This window comes from Amblyomma mixtum, chromosome 3 (genome assembly GCF_055824585.1).
Source record: "Amblyomma mixtum isolate Tamu chromosome 3, ASM5582458v1, whole genome shotgun sequence".
Taxonomy (NCBI): Eukaryota; Metazoa; Arthropoda; class Arachnida; order Ixodida; family Ixodidae; genus Amblyomma; species Amblyomma mixtum.
Window position 1 is genome coordinate 162,912,026 of NC_143014.1, and position 25,540 is coordinate 162,937,565.

Here is a 25,540-nt window from a genome sequence, read left to right on the forward strand (position 1 = left end):
AGTCGCGGCTGTGTTTGTATTACGTTTACGCATCAACACGCCCAACTTTCGTTTTTGATGCACCAAATCTCACCTGGTTGTGCGGGGGGGGGGGGGGGGGTTGCCAATGAACAATAACTTTCTTGTTTGAAATGTAAACCACGTTGCGCAGTTACCTTCATAACCCTCAGTATACTGGATTGAATGAAGATTTATTTTAAATGTTTCTTTCGAGCTGTATGAAGAAGACGGACAAAGCTCCGAAAGAAAACCAGAGTACAGCACTCGCGCACTCTGAATGAGACCGCTTTTCAGTTTTTCGGCCATTCAACGGAGCACCGTATAGTAGGAAGCCCTGCCAGGCTCGCGTGCCGTGCAAATCTTGGGTTTCGCGTGTTTTATTTCTTTTTTTTAGAGTTCGGAAAACGCCTTTGCAATGCATACATCGTCACGAAAATCATATTTCAGGCTTTCTGTTTTTGCTGCTCTACAACTTTCCTATTGAAGCTTTTAGCTCGTGCGCAAGAATTTATGGGTGATGTAATTAATTTCGACTAATTATTAGATTTCCTTGAAGCAAAAAAAAAATCTGTGCGCAGTCGCTGGCGCTGACCGCCCGTGGCCCTTCTTCAGGTTTGTACCAGGAGCATTAACCAGGTTTTTTAAGAGTACATGCAACTCTCAGCAACAAACTTTGTACAGCCCCAAGCAGCACATGTAATGGGCCCAATATTGAAAACAGGCGCTTTTACCCTGGTCCTTTGTAGGAACGACCTTTCCCAATATATCTCCAATATTGGGCCGACTAGCTGTGCTGCTTTGGGCATACCTTGAAATGCTGCGCCCTTTAGTCAGATGAGAGCTGAAGCACAATGTTCTCCTGTTTCGTGGTCCCTTCTGTTGTGTCCCTTCTTAAAGCCTGATGTTGTGTTCTTGTATATCTTTTGGAACACATCGCCTCTCCAATTTTTGCCTTCGATCGTTTACCCTATTTTTTTTTTTTCACGTATGCCATCAACATTTACAGAATCAGAGCAGCAGCTGCTCTCACGGACCACTGCTAAGAAAATGAAAACCTCGCGGCTGAATAAATGTTTGCTCTGTGCATAGCACGGTGTGGCTGACGTGACGCGGAAATTTCCACCACCTGGGGTTCTTTAACGTGCACTGACGTCGGACAGTACGCGGGCCTCTAGTATTTCGCCTCCATCGAAATTCGACCGCCGAGGCCGGGATCGAACCCGCGTCTTTTGGGTCAGCAGCCGAGCCCCATAACCACTGAGCCACAGCGGCGGCTAACGTCAAATTATCCCCAAATAGATAAGGCCACTACGGATTCCTCATTTTTGTATGGAATATTAGGTAGGGATTACTGGCCGAAGAGTTTGAATGAATATTTATGTTCACTTATTCACTTGCTTAGCTTAGGCGCCTACACACACCACTCCTGCCTCAGCTGTGGTGTGCCATTGCAAAGCCAACAAAAAGGGAACATGGCTTCGGGCATGCGACATGAAACTACTATTGTTAACACAACGACACTTTCAACACCAAGAATAAAAGTGTCCATATTTCAACTGAACAAAGGAAAGCTTAGAAAGAACACTTCTACGGAGGTAAGCATAAAAAGCCTGTGACTTATTTTTTCTTGTGGGCCGTCGCCCCCCGTGCGGAATTAGACATGGATATCAAACAATTCCAGTAGAGATTATCCAACCCCTAATTTGCTTTTCTGCAGACTAACAGGCACTACGAAAGCGAAATGCGCTTTTTTCTCTTTGCAGTTCGGCGTACCGTCAGTATAGGTGACTGAATTTTATTGTGTTTCTCCTTGGTACTTTCCTTTGCACCAAGGTTGCAAGATGCGTGCATTTAATGGGATTTTGTGTAAATCTATCTCGGTTTCGCCGGAGATCGTCCAGAAATGTGCGACCACTGCGTTTATTTTACCCCTATTTTGAAATGTAAGAATACCTATAGCTCCGAATACCTTGTAATGGTGCACATGGACTGTCAAACCACTATTTCGTTTTGTTACTTCTCTTAACACTGTAGCCATGTTAAATTTCTTTAATAGAGAAAATAAATCTGCTGTGCAAAGCTTGCGCAATGCCAGATTACCTCACTCACTGCTTCATCTACTTTATGTGCTAGAACCTCACCCTTGCGTACATTCAAAAGTTTTGTTTTCTTAAAGTTGTGTCTTTTTTTGGGTCTGTGTGGCGTTAATTCATATCTCTTCTTGTCCTCGATACTTGTTCGGAATTTGAACTGGGGCTGCAATTAGAACAGTACTCTAGAACGCGGATCGATATATACTCGGAGGAATTAATTATTACAGTTACATTCATATAGTATATCTCCTCACAAGGCAAGAATGAAGGCTAGTTTGTTCTTCATTGCGATCCAGGGCACTAGATCTCTATGCGAAGGTTCCTGGGAAAGACGTAGCAGGTTTTGTAGTTGGAAAGCGTGCGCGGCGAACGCGAAAGACGGAGGTCCGCGTGCTTTCTCCTCCTCCGCACCCGTGTTGTAAAGAAAACAGACGCAAAGGAACTGCGCCCAAGCGTTGCAGCTAAGCTTTCAAGGCAAACGAAATAATGCAAGAAACGGCGAAGAGACTCAGACCAGAGCCATAAAGCAGTCCCGGCACTCTTTTCGAAGAAAGGCCAACAAAAGCCACGGCGCTTGTAATGACCAGCGACTCAGAAGGCAGCCGCGAGGTTCGAAAGCGTCCTGCTCTCCGAAGCGGCCGCCGCCGTGCATTTCTGAGTAGACTGCGTTGTAGACTGCGTTGCACTTTCCGAAAGTGTAACAGCACACGCTGCCAGGATGTCTGAGCGGGGGCTTCAGGGGTGAAGGTACGTCGGAAGAAGACGTTCGAAGCATCTGGAGAACAGCAGCTGTTGGCCTGCTATCTTCGGACTCCGTGGGCTGGCTTTTTCGTGAAGTTCGGATGCGCCGAGCACAGGTAAAGTTGGAGGAAGTCCGGAGCAGCCTGCATGAGTAATGCATACGATGAATAAGCGGGACTGAAACGTGATTGTGTCTCCATAGCTACCGCTCATCATCCGCATTACAACACGTTCAATTGCCGTTAATTTTTCGTGTGTGTGTGAGTGGTTTTTTTTGTCTTGTGGCAACATCTAGCTCGATTCCTTCTGCAGAACACAGCAGACAGTATATCCCGCTTTTCTGCTTTTCCGGCCAAAGCATGAAATAAAGCAACCGGGGGAATAAGCTACGTCAGGCTATGCCCTATTTGTACTATAGCACTTCTTCCAACAAAAGCCATTGTCCCAAATAAAGAGCCGTGTCAGCTCATTTCGCGATGTGGGAATCGTGTGCCGCCGTCCAGGAGTTTTTCGCATGCATGGCGCCGAAAAACTAGGTCGCGCCAAAGGCGTCAGCGAAAGTGGGATGGCTGCGAATGAGAATACCTCGTTTTAGAGGCCCACCACGACATGTGACCCTCATATATTACGATTATCCTCGCTAACTTCCCGGAAAAGGGATCGGCGGCGGCATAGTCTGGATTTTGTGTGTGTGCGTGTGTGTGAGCCAACTATTCCCGCAGAAGCGTACAGAATTCCATGAGCACGCACGGATGCGTATGCCAGAAGCTTATGCGTCAGCCAACCTCCATAAAGCGCGCTGTTCTTAAAGCGCCTTAACCACGCGAGCTGCATTCTCTCTAGAAGACGCCGTCAAACTATAACGCTTCCTTGCCACGATTCCGTTATTTTTGGTTCCTAGGGGAAGTAATACATATATAGTGGTGAAAACAACGTGCACTGCATGTAGAGTATACGGCACGCGCAAATGTCAGTGCAAAACTGACGAGAAGTGCGGCTTCTCTGTCCTCTGGCGTTAAAGCCGAACATCTTCCATTCATTTTTGCCTCGCTATCTTCGACTTTCGCTTCTTTCCCTTTTTACTTTCCTTGTCGGAGGAATATCAGCGGCGCATCAATGGTCACATCAGAATTTGGGCTTAGCTCGTGCCCTGATGCTTCCTTCCGTGACCCCCTGCAGGTTTGTTTCACCGTGCGGAGAGCGCAAGGGTTATGCATTGCGCGGAACGAGCTTTCGAGATCCTATCGTTTTTTAGGGACCGCCCCCGTTGTCTTTCGTTTGGAGGATGCAAGCTCCGGTGTGTATATATATGCTGGAAATGCATCGGCTTCATTCACTAAGTGTGCGAGTCAACCATGAGGGCCTCGGTAAGCATGCTGTATTTTGAATGCGTGTAAAGCCGCAGCTCAGCAGCAAACGAACTAAAGCTAGTGCCAGAGTGAAATCGGATTTTATAAAAATGCAAGGCCTTATTCAAGACGATTGACTTACTTAAGGCTGTGGCAAGCTGAGGCAAAAGTAACCGACAAATACGCATCGTATCGTAAGGAACGCATTATGGAGCGCAGCAGTTCATTAGAGCAAAAAGCATTACCGGCATCAGTACGCCCCAAATCGAGAGCCCCGCCGGTAATAAAGCACGAGTGCTTAGCCTGCTCGTGTAGAACCGTTTTGAGCGGTGTAATGTTTATTAATGGTTAGTTGCTATATATCTTTTCTATAGTAGTATATGCCGCTTCTAGAGAAATGGAACTTCTGTTTTATGGCTTCCTTCTCTTCAATTTCCAGACCGTTATCCTGACGACATTCGCCTGCGTAGCAACCGCGACAGCTGGGGGATTCAGCGGATACGGAGGAGGCTATGGAGGTGGCTATGGTGTCGGATACGGTGGAAGCTACTACGGTGGCTACGGAGGCGGGTTCGGAGCAGGCTACGGCGCAGGCGGTGTCGGCATCGGAAACAGTGTGGTTCTTCTCAACCGCGTAGCTCCTGGTTATGGAAAAGCTGTTGCAGGGCCTACTTTCCTTGTGAACACTGTCCATCATGTTAATCAGCTTCATGGAGGAGGCGTCCTTGTGGCTCACAGTGGCGTTGGCGGCGTAGGAGCAGGCTACGGTGGAGGCCTCCTTGCCGGTTACGCAGGAGGGTATGGAGGGAGCTACGGCAGCGGCTACAGTGGTGGCTACAGTGGATTCTACGGCGGCGGCTATGGCCTCGGCTACAGTGGAGGCTACGGTGGAGGCTACGGTGGAGGCTACGGTGGAGGTTCCGATGGAGGCTACAGCTTGAAGGGTTAAAACATGTGCAACATGGAATATTACTCAGCGTACACCTCCTTGATTGGAAGGTATGTAGTGTCTTGGAGACGCTTTTCGTCCGTGCGCAACACGACTGGCGAGAAAAAGAAAGGGAGGAGGGATAAGCGACTCACCGCAATGATAACTGAGCGCATAAAAATAATTCATGTTTTGCTACTAATACTCTGCTGTTCACGTTTATGGAACGCAACTTTCGCCGGGTTAAAGTTTTGCTTCCTCCAGGAGTGTCTTCAATTTTGCAAAAGCTCAAAAGTATGCTAATTCAATTTACTCGCCATGAATAATGATGCTGCGCATAAAAACGAGTACCATACTAACATTGCAAACGAGAAGCGCTAGGCATACACTCTCAAGAACTCAGCCAACTTTTACAGTCTGCATGATCTGCGACTCTTGACGTATTAGGGCAGTGGTAACAAGCAGGTTCCTGTACTGAAGGGGATGCTTAATTTATTTTTAATAACAGCTTTGCATACTCAACAATGTATGAAAAATCCTACTGTAAATATTTTTGATGTAAATCATTCACGGAAACTAAATGTATCTTCCCCTAAAGTACAAAAAAAATTATCTTTCGGATATCAGGCCACCGCGGTGGCTCAGTGGTGATGACAATCGGCTGCTGTCACGAAAAACGTGGGTACGATCTCGGCTGCGGCGGTCGAATTTCGGCAAGGCGAAATTGTATAGGCCCGTGTACTGTGCGATGTCACTGCAGGTTAGAGAACCCCAGGTGGTCGAAATTTCCGGGGACCTTCACTATGGCGTCCATAGCCTGAGTCGCTTTGGGATGTTAAACCCCTATAAACCATCTCTTTTGATATCACCCGCCTCGTGTTTTATTACTCTGAGCCTTATTTTTTGCGGCTAATAGCAAGCACTAGGAGGGAGTTCTGCTTTATGTTCGGCTTCTGAAGTTCTCTGCGGGATGACTTTTTCAACGTTCTTCCTCACTGATCAGTAGAAATGCATACTTTTCTTCCACATGTTTCGTTCTACTGCTTTAGTTGCAGAACTTCCTTGTCTTTCAGCTCGAGGAAATGATATCAAGAAGTAGGAGTATAACATGAGTGCTTGCCGCTAAGGTGACTGGAATGGGGCGCCATTTTTTATACGTGGTATGCAAATGAGTACATCATGTGGCTTTCAACCTTTTGCTCGAACGTAAATATTTGTATTTTTACGAATTTCTTTCATGAAATTTTTACGAATACTCAACGCTAGTAATTCCACGTGCGAAGAAATGAGCCACCAAAGCGCATTCTGCACTAATTGTTTGGTCTTTTTTTTCCGACAGCTGCGTCTGCTTATGAACGCTCTTCACATCAGCTGCACACAGGTACTACGAAGCGGATACCAAATATTGTAAATACACTGTAAATAAAATATGCTTTCGGGCTGGTTGGTCAGAACCATATTTTTATTTCTTAGTTCACTTCAAGATTAACTGAAGCCACACGTGCTTCTTTCCACATCAATCGCGTCCTCGCTTCGCTTGTCGAATTCTTGCAAAACTTAAAAGAATGAAGACAAAGAAAACTCACTTTTCTGTGGTTCAGTTGTGTTCGTAACTGCTTGTATTGGAAACGTTTCAATGCATACTTACGGCATCTCAGAAATAAATACAAGACTAATGCTCTAGCACTAACCCGAAGCTCTTCTGCGGACACTGCAGTTATGAGCAACTATGAGAGAAATTCATTCCAAAGTAAAGGCATCGACCATGCTATTGTTGACAATGTTATCGTATACAACTAGCATCTCTAAAAGAGAGATTCTGTCAACGGTAACCGCACGAAATTATTGCAGTTACCTGCAGCTGCAATAGAGATAAAGAACAAATGTAGGTCTTTACTCTGTGGCAGTATAATTGTTTCGAGGAAGCACGAGAAGCATTTAAAACGCTGCGTATAGTAAGCACAGCTGTACTTAGAAGGGATAATTTCAATTTAGGCTTGGAGTGGCTGCCGTTCTGGGCTGACAAGACGTAAGTGCGGCCATTGCACCACTAGGGATATGCAAAAAGAGAAAAGTTTGTTTTATTTCTTTTCGCACCAGCACAATAAAAGTAATTTGAGCCCGAACGTCTTATTTCGACGGAGAATACAGCCTACCACATGGATGGGTGGAAGGGCGCTTGCACTTCCTTTCAGGATGTCCTTGGAGGGTTAAAAACTGAAAGAAATGCCGAAGTCTCTGAAAGTGCGTAGCAAGCTGTAACTAAGGGGTTTAATTTTCTTTATTATGTTGTAAATTCATTGGTTTCGCGTATGTATCGCGTATGGATCACTGTATTGTAAATAGACGCAGGCTGATATATTTAATGTTTAGCAAACAACCCTGCGATGGACCGCACATCACGGATAGTCATAGCTAATTTTTATTTTCGCTATTTTTTATTCAGTGCACGGGGGGAGGGGGTGGGGGGGGGGGGGGGGCGGGGGCGGGGGGGGGGGGGGGGGCTTATGGGATTAAGAAGTTTGCATGCCGGGATCCCAAACTGATGACGCTTATTCGGGTTGTGAACGAATGTCAGCTGTGCACAATAATAGTTTCAGCGTTGATAGAATGAGCGAGAAATTTTGGCAAATGTTATGCGATCGCGGGTTATGCGATCTATGCGCGATTTTCAAGATAATGGTTAGTGTAAACACCCAGGTATCGTTATGGTGTTACAGCTTCTAACGTAATGCTGTTAAACGATTACGTGCGACACATCAGGCTTGTACGGAAAATCCCCATTGAGTTCAAACCGCTTTTGCTCGGCTTCTTCTCCATTCACCTCGAACAGGTAATTTTGCGCGTTGTTTGAAATAAATAATTTCGCTGAGAGTTGATTGATTGAGTAACTGATTGATCTACCGTTGAAAATATTTGGGGAGTGAAAAAGTATATCGTTGTTGCGCGGTAATTACTATTCGAGTTGAGGCTCTCATGTGCTTATTTTGCATGCCGTTTGAATCGAACAGTTTTTTCAGCTACTTGAACAGCATCTGGACATCTGTCAATGACGATTATGTTTAAGTTTCAACTTCATCGCGGATTATTCCCCTCGTAAATAAGTTACTGTAATTTTGCACTGGAAACATTTACAGAACGATGACTGATATAACGACTTTTCAAAAAAATGCAAACACTGATAGTCAGTCCCTGGCGTTGTATTTATTTTCATGCCTAAAATAGCTAGGCTTGTGCACTATTAAGAACACCGTTTGTTGCATTCTTTTCATTTTTCTCAGTAAGGGCTAAATTTTTCTTTAGTTCTTATTGTTATAGTAAAAATAACCATCTTGTCATAACTAACATAATTAATTTGATCGATGCGCACTTTCGCGTTCAATAAAAATTGCTGTCAATAAAACGCATTTTCCCAGTTCTACTAAATGAATTCATACAGACAGCCATTGCTTTTCAGCACTTACTCTTGAAAGCCAGCACGAGTTCTGGAAGATAAAGCAATGGATTGGAAGTCATTGTTAATTCTGTGACATCAGTCAACAAATGCATTGCATTCTTGCACATCACAAAGGCTAACCTTGTGCAAAAAACAAATGATAATGGTACAAAAAAGCTTCCTAATGGGATAACGCTTTTTGGTCACGTTCTCAGATTGTGCCCGAAGTGGTCCAAAAGTTCAAATATCAATGCGGTTTATTCCCGAATAGCTATCTGTTCAATAAGCCATTAAAAAAAACCATTTGAAATGCTTCCTGAGACTCTAAAGGAAGAAAAAAGTTCTGTTTTCTTTTTTGAGATCTATATTTGTCTAAAGTAAATAAATATGAAGTTGTCTGAAAGTGAACTAGTGAATAAAAAACCGGTCCATAGAGGGTAAGCGCGCAGACATGGCTAAGCTTTGGTGCTGGCTCCCTCGCGTGCAGGTTGTGAGAACTGAGTTGTGAACGCGGGAGGTTTTGTGTTTCGATGCACTAGGATGTAGCTTGACGCGGAAGAATGAACATTAAACCTAAGTATTGAGGCGGGTTATACCCAGATCATGTGTTTCTAATCGAACCGTAGTGAATTTGCCTCGAGTGTCAACAGTCGGTTTGCCTTTTCACTTGAAGGGTTCTCACGAACCTAATGCGATCTTAAATAATTAAAAGTTCAAAATGCCATATCTCTAACAGCGGGTTTCGTTGCTTAGAGAACTCAGACTGGATGTTTCAAAGCTGCAAAACAGAGTACTACCCTAGAACTGTAGTGCACGCTATAAATTATTTCCCAAGAATCACTGGATGATTCTGTACTTCAAGTACTGTTCGTGCTTCAGACTATGATTCTGGGCTTCAAACTACAGATACAGCGCTGTAACGCGCCAATGGTCAGTATTGTGATTCAGCAGACTAGTGCCATGATGATAAAATTGTCGACGAACTCAAACGAACCTTTTCTTCGTCTTTTAGTAAGTCGTCATTATCATAAATTTGAACGGGTCAGAAGGAAGAAAAACAATTACTGGACGACCAGATATCTGGTGTGACATTTCTGCGAAAGCTATTAGATGTCCCCTTGATGATTACTTTGATACTTTTACTCTAACCCGAGGCTTCACACACTCAACAGAATTTTTCTGGCGTGACAAGTGGGCGGGGGTGGGTCGAGGGCGGTGGTGTGCGGGCGGGAAGCTCCCTATAGCTAAGGGGTGGACTTAAGGTGGCAGCTGTTGAGTGGTACTTCTGGAGGGCAGCTGGTTTCACAGCTGCTCCTTTGAATTAGATTTCGCCGCTGCTGTTTCGTTCCGCTGCTGCGTGGGGTTTTAGTGGGTGCAGGATTTTTGGAGGGCAGAGGGTTGGTGGTGGAGGGCGCTTCTGGACGGTGAAGTTGGGTGGGTGTGTGGGGGATGGCGCTTCTGTAGGAGGAAGGTAGGTAGGGGGGCGTGAAAAGAGTAACCCCCAAACTCTGAAAGCTTCCTTCACTGCAGTGAGGAGCCCTCATGTCAATCTGAAACTTTCCTTACTGAGGAGCCCTAAGTAAGGTGTCCTTGGTGCCTCCTCACAGTTGAGGCAGCTGCCAGCTGCCTTCATGCGTCCTTACGTCGCTCCTGGCCCTGGAGGAGCGCTTCACCTCACTGCTGCCACAAGTGGCTCCGCACACTCCCGCGGGCGGCGAGACGCGGCGCAAGGACGCGAGCCCGGCGTGAGCGCAGTTGAGCAGGCGGGAGAAAATGGCAGCGTGGACTGACCGCTACGCGGGCGACTACACGCAATTTTTTAACCGCGCTTGTGAATACGCATTCGATGAAGTGTACCTGTATCCTCGAGCAGCTAGGTTGCTTCGCGACGCGGTGAATCCAGTGGAAGTGCACTCAGAGGAAGAATTTGCGTTCAGATTCCGCAGCGGTGCGGCTCTGTCACGCTTGGGCATTCGGCGGCGACAGCGAGCGAAATCCGCCGCCGCCGCCGAAATGTTGCCTCGTTCACACCTCCCGGCCACCACGTCGCCGCTCGTGGCGTGAGAGATATGGCTAGCAAATAGCATAAATCGACGCTGTCAATGTACCATAAGCGTGTGCATGCTTACGTACGCTAAAAGCAGGTATTTTGCGGGACGTTACAACGTTTCTCTAATTTCCACTTTTAACTCAGCATATGCAAACAGCGACGCAATGACATGACGATTGACGTTTATGTGGCTATTCCCTTTGCATCTGGTGGACGAGTTTTCCGCCTAGCTCAGCCTAGTGGCGCCATCTGGTTGTTAGGACGGAAACCATTTCTGTCAACAAACCGATGGTCTTAAGCCTAAAATCGGCTGAATCGCCAATCTAAATAAAAAATAAGGCAAATTTATCACTCATACTTTCCTTAGAGGCGAGATAAGAGAAAGCGAAAGACCGATGGCCCATTTATGGCCAGCGAACGCACTGAAAAACGCAGTAACGACGACGAATTCAGTTTGAATCGAGGGGCCCAGCTTCGAAGGGCGCCGCCATGTTTGTTGTCGCCGCGGGAATGCAACTTCCTACTAGGCGTCCTATTGGCCGATGTGAAGGAACCCTCAAACCCAGACACGCGGCGTGCGTTCCTTACTTGAGGAGAGGCGAGGGAAGCTTTCAGAGTAAGCTGGTTTCCTCCATCGAACATTCGCGGAAAGGCGGCCTCACGTAAGGTTAGGAAGACTTCTAAGGAAAGGAAGCTTTCAGAGTTTGGGCCTAAGAGTGCGTAGCGGCAGACGGGCAGCCCCTAGCTGGAGCTGGGCGGAGGGGCGGGGGGGGGGGGGGGGTTACGTTGAAGTGATGGGTGGTTCTTCTGAAGAATACAGGTTCCGCTTCAACGTTCAGCAGACATCAGATTACACAACAGTGTCGAACAAACGGCTGTATAGCACCCTATGACACAGCGGAGCGCCAAAACAGGATGGAAACGGCAAGCACTTTGCTGGCAATTGTGTATTCTAGGCTGTTTCGACACCTCGCTTCGTCACAAGGTGCTGTACGGCCGTTTCTTCGACACTGTTGTCATACTCTAGAGGAATTGGTCAGTTGTACGTAATAAAAAGGAGAAGTACATAGAATAAAAAAGCTTAACGAGATGCGAATTAAGCTGGAATGTCGCTGTAAAAAAACTGAGCTGAATGATCTCCACATGCCTACAGTGCTCCTACAGCATATGTGACAGCCAGGGATAGATAAGAATTAAGGTATTGAACTCTGTGGTGGGGTTGAACGTCCCGAAGCGACACATGGGCTATGAAGTACGCCGAAGGGAAGGACTACAGATTAATTTAGACTGCGTAGGGTTCTTTTACGTGCGCGGGCATCGCACAGGACACGGGGATTTTGATGTCTCGTCTGCATCGAAATAGTGCCGCCGCGACCAGAATTTTGAACCAACAACCTCGTGATCTGCAGCCGAATACCAAAGCCACTGAGCGACCGCGGCGGGTTCCCCGAAAAGGCAATCTTGTTTTGCAATGCAGAGCATTCTAATGGAAAAAATATTGACGCTAACCAATTAAGTTTAAAAAAGGAAGAACGATGACATTTCGGCTCTTAGCAAGGGGGCCTTGTTCCCAAGAATTTTCCAATAATACAGTTTCTAGAAGTATAATAATCGATCACAACTGACTTAACGCCATGAAGCATTTAGCAGGCCTAGGTAGCATTTCTTGTGCGTCAGCATTCATATGCATGCAAGAATGCATGCTAGCCGCAGCCGTGGACTCGAAATAGAGCACCCGCCCTGGCTGCGACACGTAGGGGTTTGACCCCCGCTTCAGTCTGTTACCCACCGGCTTCTTCAAATGGGCAGAAACCATAGTCCGATCTGGTGCTCGGCTTTCCTGGGTGCACTGGTTTCTCATAGGAGACTGCGCCTTCGAATCATGCCACTGTAGGCTAGTACAGGCGCTCAACGAAAGAAAGAGGTAATCACAAATGGGCTTTAGCGCACATGGAGGATTTAGAGCTACGACGCACCGACGACCTGTCGAAAAGGGGGGTAGGCTGAAGACCCTTTCCTCAAGCATTCCATTCCTGAGATGTCGAGTACCAGGCCGGGAGACAGCTTATACGAATTGTAAACCGGTGGGTACCCGGCGACACTGGGAATCAAACCCAGCACCATCCTCATATGAGGTGGATGCTCTAACCTCCAGGACATCGCTGCGGTCGCAAAAATTGGGACGGGGAATTGTGCTGCATGTGATGTCCAACCCAGAGCTCGGCTCAGCGGGTGTGACCCTGTAAAAGCAAGTCAAAGGCTGGCTGGGTTTTATTTGAGAGCAGCATTGCTGAGTCCGCACCAGTGGAGGCCTTGGCCAAAGCCAAGGCGGAATGCGTGTGGTAAGCTACTCGGGGCCCTCCATACATCGCAGGAGGCGCTGAATCTGACCCGCGCAGGATCGCTGAGAGCAGTGGTGTCCTCGTGTAACCCAATGAAGCCCCGCAATGACCAAGGAGGCGTCCCCTGGTGGTAAATTGCGGTAGTCTCACTGGTGAGGGGCTGAGCTGGATTTACTTTTATTCGGTTATCAAGAGAGCGTAGTGTCCTCCTGCAACGAAGCGGGGTGCGGTATTGGCGCTGAAGGTCCTACTAGGGGTAAGGCTGTGAGAAGTTGCGCTCTCTTGCAATCCAGTTGATTGGAGGCCACGCCGATGACTACTTAGGAAAGGGTAGTTCGACACCGACTTTTGTCGGACACAATGCGCAGGGAATCATAAGCTGTTTCAGTCCAAGAATGGCCTGCTTCAGATCAGTCTCATGCAAGTATTCGCTGCAGGGAAATCCCCGTTGACTGAAGTCATCAGGGGTCGGGGCGCCCCTGTGTAACCCGAGCCTGTGGATCATTTGGTGAGCGGTGCCTGGGTTTGTGTCCACCACTCCTTCGGCTAAGAGCCAGGCCCGTCCGTGGGAAACGCTGATATCTGCGGGCGTCTCAGAGGTCTAGAGGGTCTAGACGGCGCGAAAGCAAAACTGGTGCTTGCACCCTTCGTGCATCTGTGTGTCGTACCGCCATGAGACCAGAGGGGAATCGAATGAAGCCAGCACTGGCGCTTCCACTATGTAGGCGGCAAGTCTGCTTGAGCAGCCAGGGTCGGAGTCAAACAAAGAAGCTTAAACAAAATTCTTGGAGACGGATTCTTGCTCGGAGCGCGGCACGATGGGAGTATCCGACTCGAGGACGCTGCGGCGCACAGCAGGAGTGCACAGCATGGAGTACATTCGGGGGCTTACATTCCCGCTTATCTGATGCACCAAGGTGGGACCCACAACACGTCCAACGATTTGGCAGTAGAAGACTTGCCCACCATGCTACCTGAGAATCCTTCCAGGCCAGAAGGCGACCATACTTGTTAAACTGGGACAAGAGGCGGTATCCGCGGTATTGCAGTCTACCATTGAATGGGACTTGCTCTTGGGAAGTGGTCCTGCCATGACATACACTGGGCATGGCGGGTTGTATGCTTCATAGACCGTAGCGATGGCTTAATGATCTCAGCCTCCACCTTGCATGCGGGGTTTGCAGGGTTCAATTCGCAATGTCGCCAGGTACCCACCGTCTTTGCAACTGATGCAAGCTTTCCCCCGGCCCGGTGCTCGGTTTTTCAGGGTTAAACGACAAGGAAAAGGGCATTTGCACCCCATCGTTGGTCCTTCGAAGCTCTAAATCCACGTTGGGAGGTAAAGTCCAGTTGTGGCTCTTATTCTCAGAGATGTCTGCTCAAGCTGAAAGTGACGACGTTGAAGGCGCAGGCTGCTTGCCCAAGTCATCAACCGAGAAAGACGAGCACCTAGCCAGGAAATGATTTATGCCCATTTTAGGAAAGCTATGGGTACCTCGCCGGCGGCGACAGTCCAACCCACCGTCTCCCAAAGTCGATGTGGGTTCTCTTCCTTGAGGCCTGGAATAAGCGCACTGCCAAAAGGCTTTAACGAGATGGCGTTAAGGACGCCGTGTCGAAGAAAATCCGGCGTCGTCGTCAGCGTCGGCATGGTTGTCCGTGGGCGTAAAATCCACAAAATATCCCGAGAGGAGCAACTTGGGGGGCAGGAGGACCACCTAGGTGACGTCACCTCGTCACATCACCACAACCTGAACGCCGAATGGTGAGAAAGCTGACCACCGCGGCAGGAATTCGACGTGGTGTCACTGATGCTGCCAAGATCATGATCTCCTTTTCCCAACGACTGCCAAAAATGTGTTCTGGCGTTGCTCGTACCAGGTTGCTTCCTATGATTGTGGGCACAAACTGTTGTTATGGTACCGTAGTTAATCTTTTATTAACACTTGTTTAACAGGGTATGACTGTCAAAATGAACACCCGGAGCGTTTCCCTCCTCAAATGCTACTTAGCGTTTGCTTGCCACCGTGCCGGTGTATTCCGTTAAGATGGGGAAACGTGCTTCCATAGTATGCCGAGCGACGGCAATGTTCCAAGATGCGTCTAATTAAAAAGCAGCGAAATGACATTGAAAGGAACAAAGTGTTGGATAACCCCAATTTTACTCAACATGTGTCTTATCTCGAAGAGCCAGGCCGTTTATTTTTGCAAAAACTGACCTTGAGTTTGAACGCATCGTGCATAAACCTCGATTATCCGACCGATGCCAAAAAGGATTAAGTTGACGGAGTAACGGTTACTGGAGTTGGGCAAAAATGCTCTGAAGATTTATTATAGAAGTCGCAAGTTCAGGTGTTTCTTTTTCATTCAAGGACTATTATAGGCCTTAAACTGCAACTATTACTGCATATACCTGTTACCTCATCGAAAGTGGACCCAATGAAGGCGGAAAGCTGGGCTAGTTGGTGTGTCATCATGTGTCATCAGAGATTGTCCACGACGAACTGACAAATTGTTTAGCCCGCGACATCCAGAACCGGGCGCCGGCAATCCTTTGGGTCAGCTCACCTACTAGCTCAGAGGCATTAGTATACAAACTCACCAACCGCTATAATTTCAAACAGTTTAGGCTGCACCTCACCCATCTTCCTGCACTCCATCCTGACCTCGCCGTACCCCAGTCACACGTCATTCGTAAAATTCAGCTGAACACGTTCATCACCACGGCATGTTTCTACCTGTATCACCTCCGTTCAGACATCTCATGCGCTAATTTCTCCTCCCTATGCGCTAATATGGAACAAAGCCTCATGTTTCTTTCCTTTACAGTTTTTAGGAGAAGAAACTAAATAAATAAATATGAAATCTCCCGCCCATTCGCTATTCGATCATCCTATTTTCATTATGCCTCCCCAACCTACTGGCGCTCCTGGCAGCGGCGGACCAGCGAGACAGTCAATAAGCCCAATTCCGTCATGCCACCGAACTGCTCACGCCTTATTTCACTTATAATAAAGTCTCTCTCTCTCTCGCCAAGCAATCAACATTACAAAATCAATATTCTTTTTCCAGTGGGATGGAATTAATGGAGAGTACAAGATATCGTTTTTTGGGTCCACTTTCATTAATTAAAAGACTAGCGCATAAAACAAGGACACAGACATAGAAGGAGACAGGGCATAGGAGACACAGAAGGAGACAGTTGATGTTTAGCGCTCGTCCTGTCTCCTTCTATGTATGTGTCCTTGTTTTATGCGCTAGTCTTTTAATTAATGAAAGTGGACCCAAAAAACGATATCTTGTGCTCTCCATTAATTCCATCCCACTGGAAAAAGAATATTGATTTTGTAATGTTGATTGCTTGGCGAGAGAGAGAGAGACTTTATTATAAGTGAAATAAGGCGTGAGCAGTTCGGTGGCATGAAGGAATTGAGCTTATTGACTGTCTCGCTGGTCCGCCGCTGCCAGGAGCGCCAGTAGGCTGGGGAGGCATAATGAAAATAGGATGATCGAATAGCGAATGGGCGGGAGATTTCATATTTCTTTATTTAGTTTCTTCTCCTAAAAAACTGTAAAGGAAAGAAACATGAGGCTTTGTTCCATATTAGCGCATAGGGAGGAGAAATTAGCGCATGAGATGTCTGAACGGAGGTGATACAGGTAGAAACATGCCGTGGTGATGAAAGTGTTCAGCTGAATTTTACGAATGACGTGTGACTGGGGTACGGCGAGGTCAGGATGGAGTGCAGGAAGATGGGTGAGGTGCAGCCTAAACTGTTTGAAATTATAGCGGTTGGTGAGTTTGTATACTAATGCCTCTGAGCTAGTAGGTGAGCTGACCCAAAGGATTGCCGGCGCCCGGTTCTGGATGTCGCGCGCTAAACAATTTGTCAGTTCGTCGTGGACAATCTCTGAATAGCCAGGGGTCCACTTTAGGGCCCCTTCTTTAAATCAAGGCTCTGTGCTGCACAGATCCCATGCTGGAAACATTCTCGGGCCAGCGCACAGGTGGGCGGAGCGTGGGCGTACGTGGGCGTTGTTGAAACAGCTCTTTGTTTTGCACAAGCTGGTAAGCGAGTGCGGAATGACTACTCCGCATCTTAAACCCCGAAGCTAGCGAATAGCGAGGGTCCCTTTATCTCTTTAGAGTTCTATGCTCACTACGGTCATGGGTACTGTGGCATGGAACTTTCGTAACATGTGTTACCATAGTCCGATACGGTGTGATAAAACGTGGTGTGAAATTCCGAGAACAAATGCACAGCATTCACTGCGGCGTGCCTTGCGTAGAATTCTGATTGTGTAGTTCCCTCAACGACAAAGAAATCGGGCCCGCAAGCTAGCCCAGACGTCCGTCGCTTTCCTTAGTGTCGAATGATACCTCGCCTTCGATGTGATGTCCTCATTAGCTGCCGTGTAAATTTTCCCACCAACGGAGGTTGTGAATGCGTTTGGTGAGGATGATATCTTGCAAGCAGTCACTCGCGCCTCGCTAAGGATTGCAATTGTCATCGATAAGAATAATTTCTGGCACTATGAACATAGCCAGATAGATGTGTGGCTAAGCTAAATGATCTCGGAACGCGCAGGGCAGGTCATCAAATAATGAGGGGCATATTAAAGAAGTATAACTTGTTCGTCTGCCTGATTAAGGCGCAGAGCACGAATCAGCGAAAAGGAAAAACCTGTGCGAGACGTCCCACCTGGCTATAGCTTGACATAGTACAGGCGCAAACATAAGTAAACGAAGCGCTCAGTTCTGCTGTAATTACAATCTCGCCTGTCGTAACAGAAATTATTAAAATTATGAAATTAGGAAATGTTATGAATTTTACGAGTGGGTTTCTGAGATAGACTAGCAAATTCTGTACCATGTATAGTTATTCACAGATAGTTTCGCAAAGCAGAATACTGAATTAACAAAGTTTTGTTTTGTGTTATTGTTTGTGTGCATGTGTTTCGTTATTTTTTTGCAGGAGCTTAAAAATTTATATTGCAAAGCAAAGCTGACCTTGTTGGAACGTTTTGCGACTGCTGAAACAAAACTTTCCTTCTTCATAGAAACCTAAAATCCTTTTTTGTAAGGGATGCGAATAACAAGATTATAAATTATGCGTATTCCCACAACGTAGATCGAGTTCACATTTGTTTATTTACAACGTGGTCGGTCTTAGTAGACCTTCCTGACTTGACTTTTTTTGGTAGTTGTGGGTACAGTGGACAGCGAACTGATGACAGCAGTTGGTAGTCCTTTTGCACCTGTAAAGAACGGGAAACCAGGAGAAGTCATTTAAACACTGGAACCAACCGAGTACGGCACCAAAATAGGATGTGACACTTGAACAGGACACGTCTACAACGGTAACAGCACGTGCAGCCGAGCCAGCGTGTTCACTATCTTACACTAACAATAAATGTGGATGCCCCAATGCAGAAATACTTTCCAACTTTGAATAGACTTTAACAAACGTACAGGTACATTAAATAAAAAGCTTACGCACATTTTTTTTCTACAAAAAGATTGTGTAGGGGTGATATCTTTTGGTTATTTCTACACTTTCTGTGAGCTATCGTCATTTGCTGAGTGTTATTTTGTCTAGCATCATATGGCCTACACTTGAATATTGATTATTTTTTTACTGTTCGTACTTAATGTGTTTCAGTCCCTTACTGCTACTAATTTGTGATGTGGCTCCTGTTATCGAGTACGACGAAGCTTGAGTATCATGGCAGGCGTCAGTAGTCTAACACAGTTATTTTTCAGATAACTCCTTCTCATAACCGTCTGACAACTGACATTTCTTCAAAACGTAACAAAACATGCAGACTGCTGTTTTCTCAGCGAACTGTGTGGCGAGTAATTAGCTGTAGTAATGTAAATGGAGCGCCTGGAACTTTTGTTGGAATCTGTTCATGGTGCGTCAAAAGTTTCCAGGCCACACTGGTGGCTTTTGAATCGTGTAGCAAGGCGAGTTCAACACCCCCAAGCCTCAATCTCTGCAGGGTGTAGAAGTATCATTCTCACCTCTGGTGACCTTAGTAGCTTTGCAGGCGACATAAGTGCCGAAATACGCTGCTGAAAAGCAGAACCTGTGGCCTTGGAACTATTGAGGAAACCTTCATGTGCATGGCTGCAAACAGTCAGCGTAGCGTAAGCGGAAAACAAGTCGTTGTAATCCCAAGGTCAGGGGCTCCTATGGATGCGCTTTCTTTGTACCTTCTCTCGTCAGTTAACCTAGCGACGGGCGCCTAAGAGGGAGTGTAAATGTACCTTAGCCTGTGAATGCGAATATGTACCGGATCCAGAATATCTTCTGATAGAAGTGATAATTTTTGGACATTGGCTGCTGGCACTGGTAAACTATCTGCCATGGCTTGGAATGAAAACGTTTCCCAGAGCCTTTGATGATTACACAGCACGCTCCATGGGCTGAGGGGAAATTCACCATTTTCTGAGCGCAATTTCTCCTGCATGAAACAGCCATTGTATAATGGCACTATGCCCTTATACTCGCAGCTGAACATCGTGAAACCGTACAATCCCTGGCATTTATCTCATTAAGGTTCAGCTTGTAATTATGCTCAACTTTTCGCAAGGAGGCCACAATATGATGCAAGTAGTGTGTTTTTATACCACCCTGTCATTGCGCTAAAAATTTATCACATCTTGCGAGTGTACCGAAAAATTTACAGCGATAGCGTAGAAAGCGCTTTTGCCATTTTGCTGGCAAATTAGTATTAAACAGAATATTCAGTTTTTCTCATATCAAAATCGCTTTAAGCAGTCGTAGTTCGGTATGGTAGGGTACGGTACGGTACGGTACGGTACAGTATGGTATGGTCTGGTATGGTGTCGTATGGTATGGTATGGTATGGTATGGTATGGTATGGTATGCATAGTATTAAGGGTAAAACCTCCCGAAACTGCACGGGACTATGCAGACGCCATAGTAAAAGGTGTCGTATTAATTTCTACCACCTGGGGTTCATTGACATGCACTGACATCGAACAAAGCACGGCCTTTTATAATTTCGCCTCCGCCTGAATGCGGCCGCCGCGGCCTGGGTGTGATCCCACCTCTTGGGCACAGCTAGCAGCCGAACGCCGAAGGCACTGAGCCACCGTGGCGGGTATTTTTTTAGCAGTTCTACAAGGAAGGAACTCCGTCAGTATAGAGCCCTATCTCGACGGTTTTCGTCCAGCCTGTGTTTGTCACGTGACCAGTTTCCACGAGGTTTCGATGGTTCAGTGAAAAAGCGACTGAGCCGATGAGACGAACTACGCGACACTGCGACCACCTTGTATAAGTCCTTTCGCAGATTGGCTGCAACGACAGACCACGCGGTCACAGTTGCGAAGTGACGAAAATGGCGCATTTCCCTCTGAGTATTGCAGCATGAGGAGTAGCCTTTATGCAGTGCCGCGCACTGATCCGGCAGGGAAGAAGCTTGCATGCATCCCGGATTTTACAAATAAATACACCGAACTCCTAGTTCCTAGTATTCCATTTGCTGGCCCCGTAGTATACCGAGAAGACCGGGTCGAAAAGCACTGGAGTAAATTTACCTCCGTTTCATTTTATAAATATTGTGAGCACTGTATGCGCCTTCGCCCTATTCACCTATCTGTATGCGACTTCATCCTTTTTGACCTGTGTATCCTCATCGTCATCGCTTGGTCTGTTCGCTCGGGGTGCGTCTCTGGCTGCGGGTCGGAATAAACCTGGTCTGTGAAGTCCTGCCTTACAATATGCACAAAAATTTGTGCATTTAAGCTCATTTTCTTTATTTTTTTTATCTAGAACCCCGTTCAAGCCTCGATCAGCAGCGCTATAAGTAGAAAAAAAAACCAAGATATTTTGTGTAATGATAGGCACGAAAACACTAGTAACCGAAACTGCTCACGGAGCAGGATGGGTGGCAGAGGCATGTTAAATGTGAAACCTTTTATTCATCTCCTACAACAACCCGTAGTGGTGTTCCTACAGAACCTCATATACTGCACCGAAGTTCTACAGGCCCTTTTGCCAAACTTTTGAGTTGCATCGTACATGAAGGGTGGTAACCCTGCTACATAGTTTTGATCCTGCTTTATGCTGAAGTTGAATGCAAAGGTACTTTTTTAAGCAAATCAGCGCAATCGCAGAGAACCACAGTGACACATACACGACTCGACATGCTTCAACCTTACTTAAATGGTATGCAGAAACAACTCCCCGTCACCAAGTGTTACGGAACGTAGGCAAACGCTAAGCGAGTTTAGTTTCTGTGCTCTTCTATTTTATTACCGAAAACCGTTTCCGTTTCCGATAAGCAAGCTGGGGGATGTTTGCCGCTCTTCCGTGCGTGACTGGCCGCACGTTGGAGAGCCTATGGCCGGTTGCCACGACCACTGCGTACGTGACTGACCGCACGTCGGCGACGGTCGCCCAGCCGTGCCACAAAAAAAAGGAGGCGGAGGGGTTGCGCCTCGAGCAGCTCTTGAATAAACACTGCGAACAACGAACTCTGCCCGCTACAACACCGGCCCAGTCAGACAGGGACACGCCATAGGGAAGAACCGAAAGTGTTTAGAGCTTGGACGGGGCAGCAGCGAGACCGGGCTACATCCTGCCATAGTGACCGTCTACCTACCGGACAAGTGCCTCTCCCCCTTTATTCTAAAACACTAACGAAGTTCAAAAAAAAAATTTAAATGTGAGAGGAGGCACGCACCAAGCCAGAAGTTATCGCAGGCGATTCAACTGAAAATAAAAGAAAATGGGCCCACGCGCCTCTGCAGCCCCCGTGCCTAATGCCTTCTACTGAAGCCAGCGCCAAGAATCACGCGCGTGGCTGAGTCACCGCATCCCGTTTGATGAGCGAGCCGCACTTGCAGTTAAAGCTGATTATTAAGCTTGTTTTCTTTGCGACACGGGCTTGTGTGTCATTTTTTTTCTCAACTCTGAGTGGGCCAAACGTGTTAAGGTTGACGCAGCCCAAACAGAGAACGCCACAGATTGATGCCGACGGGGCTTATACATGACGTTTCACACATCTTAAGCCAAGGCTTACAGTGTCACGCCGCAGATGCGTGAAATGAAAGACATAACTGTTTGCCGTCGCATGGCGAAAGTCAGAGTATACTACTTAGCTAGTAAATTAAGTATTCACTTCCTCGGTCAAAATAGTTATTTATTTTATACTGATTGCGAAACTTTCGTAATAGTCCATTTCGGCTCAAGCGCGTTTAGTTCATTTGTAGAGGGTGTTCAGAAAAAGCAATTTGAAGTTACTGTAGCACCGGACCTTCTGCGTTTTCCTTTTTCTGGGGTTAAAGCAAAGGCCCCGCAATATAAGAAACACGCGACTCAGCTGTTGTGTTACCGATTGAAGCGCACTCAACCGCATTTTGAACCGACGAAGCGTGCGTGCTGCACAATGGTGCAAAACAAAAAGTGGCCCTGGCTTCAACAACGTGATTTAACGGCTTTCTCTCCATTTTTTTTTTGCTGTGGGATGACTGAATAAAAGATTCGTCTCATTGAGATTTCAGTGACCTGCCTGTCACCTGCCAGAGACGGTGGCGCTCGTCTTCCATGTTCGGTACGAAGCTACTGATGCACTTTCAGGCGAATCAAGGTATGGTAAATGCTTTGATTTTCGTAAAATTCCCTCCTGCGTTTTGAGCCCAATGAGTGAAATCCTAAATTTTCATGCAAGGACCGCACCCGAATGTCTGCGCCAGATGGCGCTCCCATACTGGGATGCAAAGAATGTAATGGCTGGGGGGTTAACATTTGCGAACGTGGCACTGTCCTTAAAATGCGATGTAGAATGAAGGCTAGAGAATAACGAAGGAATGATGGGCAGATTAGCTTTAGGGGCCCATGGAAAGACGACAAGGAAAGCTGTACAGGGGTTTGGTCGTCCTGTGAGGCACGGGTAAAACTGAAAAATATGGTTTCAGGAGTTGCTGAAAAATGGAGGAGAGGAGGTGGGCTGCCAAAGCCTCGAAGTATAGTAAAAACGCAGTCGTGCGATGCAGGAAAAGAACTAGAAAGCTTACGAAAGGCTAAGAAGTCGGCATTAGGTGAATAAACCTTCAGTTGTGAGTTAGCGCTGGTCCTGTTGTTTCCTTTCATTCCGTCCTCGTTTTTTTTCTTGCGCTATTTACCTTAAGTATGTATCGCCAACTTGCCCGTTTCGCCATTAGGTGAAGGGTCGTTATCACGAACATTAAATAGATAGTCCGCGAAACCGAGACGGCTAACAGGAGACAAAAAATGCGAACAAAAAAAAACTGCGTTGATACAGAGCTGGCAAAAGCGAAATCCGGAAGGAAACACTGAATGATAATTCAAGAGAGAGCGTCCTTTTATTTGAGGCTGGATAAGTTTGGCTTAGAACCAGGCAGTATGCAGTATTGTGTATCATCATTGTTAAAACTTTAAAAATTTTCCCGCCTCAACCGCGGCGTCGTTTGCGGTGAAACGGCACACTGAGGTTGGGTATTGCGGTAACTTTTTTCTGGTAATTAATTTGGCAACGGTACTTTCCCGGTTCAGCCGCGCACGATGCAAGACGAACCAAAAGCCGCCAGCGCCGGGCTTTCTCTGAAGGGCGGAGGTGGCGCCATCTGTTGGCTACAGAGGAAACCGCCACGACACGAAAGGTATCGAAACGAGCGTTGCAAGGTGCGCGGGTCATTTGATGAGGCCACCGCCGCATATAAGCGGCAACCTGGTGATGGCGGCTATCAGTTTGTCGATCTCAATACGAGACAAAAGTTACCGCAATACCCAAGCTCTGTGCGCAGTTTCAACGCAAATGAGCAAGCGGTTGAGGCGGGAAAATTTTAAAATTCATGACAAAAATGAGCCATACGGTAGAAGTAGCTACACTCTATATAGAAATTAGCCTATATGTGAGTAAAAAGAGAGTGCGCTGTCCTCTAGTGCACTCTCTTTCAGGGGTAAGGTATGCTGTCGAAGTTCTGGGGCAGATTTCGATCTCTAAATGTACGGAATGCTTGCGCTTGGCAACGGAGATATATATTCCCACCGCAAACCATAGTAACTTGATGCGGTTAAGAATGGGAAGAGGCTTTTAAACTCGGCACAGGAGTTCCTCACGTTAGCAAATAGGGGAGACTGAAACAACGTTTAAAACCTCCGTAATTGCTAGAACTCGCATGTTTTGAAGAGGGAATTTGATTCCATTGCCAACCATAAGTATCCTGCATTTTTGGTGATGGAAGTCTACGCCCAGAAAAGTGTGCACCAGGGGATAGCTTACTACATTTTATTCCCATGTGGGCTAATTCGTGGTTAGAGCGTATGAACAGGGAGATGATATTTGTGTGGCACGCAAGAGCAATGTAGACAACATTAAAAAGGGTCCGGTTGACTGTAAAGCTATACATCCATATATCCAAGAGGCCATGGTGAACCTTCTAGTGGTCTTGTGTTTTAGCGGTAGTGAAAGCAAAATGAACACATCAGCAGTAGAAACAAGCAAGCGCACTGGTGGCGTAAAAGCAGAAGGAAGGAAATGCACGAACCGCCACTGAAATCAACTGAACCTAGCTTAGAACATTTCAAACAGCCTGAAATAGAAAAAAAAAACAGAATAGGATTCGAAGCAAAAAAAAAGGAGAAAAGTACAAAATAAATAAAACAGTCGCTTTGATTTACAAAGCAAGGTGTCACTTGAGATCTTCGGTTGCAATGTGGATGCCAACAGAATATATATCTAGCTGCAGTATGAGCCGCACTCGCAATAAGCGCGCAAGGGGAAGCAATCGGATGCTCATGTGCTGTTTTGCGTGCCTTCTTCAGACCGTAAAGAAAGCGCTGAGACAAAGCTACCTTTCGGAAAAACAAAGGCAGAGAAAAGGCAGAAGGATGGGATACTTGATAACACAAACCAAAAAGCCAATGTTTCGACAAGAAGGCTTGTCGAAGACAAATTTTCTTGCCGAAACGTTGGCTAGCTAACTGAGGCTCTCCCTCTACCCTTGTTAATTTTGGTTCTCATTTTGTGGTTTCTTTTTAACCTCTGCAATCTCCCGATTTATGTTGTTTGCATACTGCCATCGACGGAAAATTTTAGCGATCAGTGGAAAATACTGCATCAAGGTAGTACGAAGCACATATTACTGCACCGAGCGCGAGGCGACAGGCAACGATACGGCTTTCGTTTTGTTAACGCAAAGTGCGAGAATTTTCTTTTTTAGACAATTCGACTCACGTCATGTGGGACACTCTGAACATGAGACGCCCTGCGCGTGTGATACTTCTGAAAATTTCATGTTTTGGTAACAATATTCCAGATGAATTAAAATGTTAGTGGGCATCTGCAAATGGACGCAACCGGACTCCTTTTCTCAGCGTCCAGATTAAACTACACAATGCACTTCCTGTTTCGAACCGACTTCTGACGACATGCACCGCTTCACAAAATGTCTATGCTATACTTGCGTACCTCAGCGTCCAAGCTACAGTAATCTACTCTTAATGCATACGGACTTACTGAAAGCTGGATGAAACGCCCTTGACAATAGTATTGGATTCGTACGACTGGACCGCATGTGTGGCGATCATTTGTCATCAAGCTGATA

At 46.6% G+C, this 25,540-nt stretch overlaps 1 protein-coding gene across 1 annotated transcript; it reads left to right on the forward strand.

Moving 5' to 3' along the window:
• The first annotated feature begins 4,189 nt into the window (after positions 1-4,189).
• On the forward strand, positions 4,190-5,132 carry LOC149352569 (uncharacterized). The gene is made up of 2 exons (XM_089575705.1): positions 4,190-4,201; positions 4,623-5,132. Exons 1-2 carry the CDS (start codon positions 4,190-4,192, stop codon positions 5,130-5,132), a joined length of 522 nt encoding a protein of 173 aa, XP_089431831.1.
• The last annotated feature ends 20,408 nt before the right edge of the window (positions 5,133-25,540 follow it).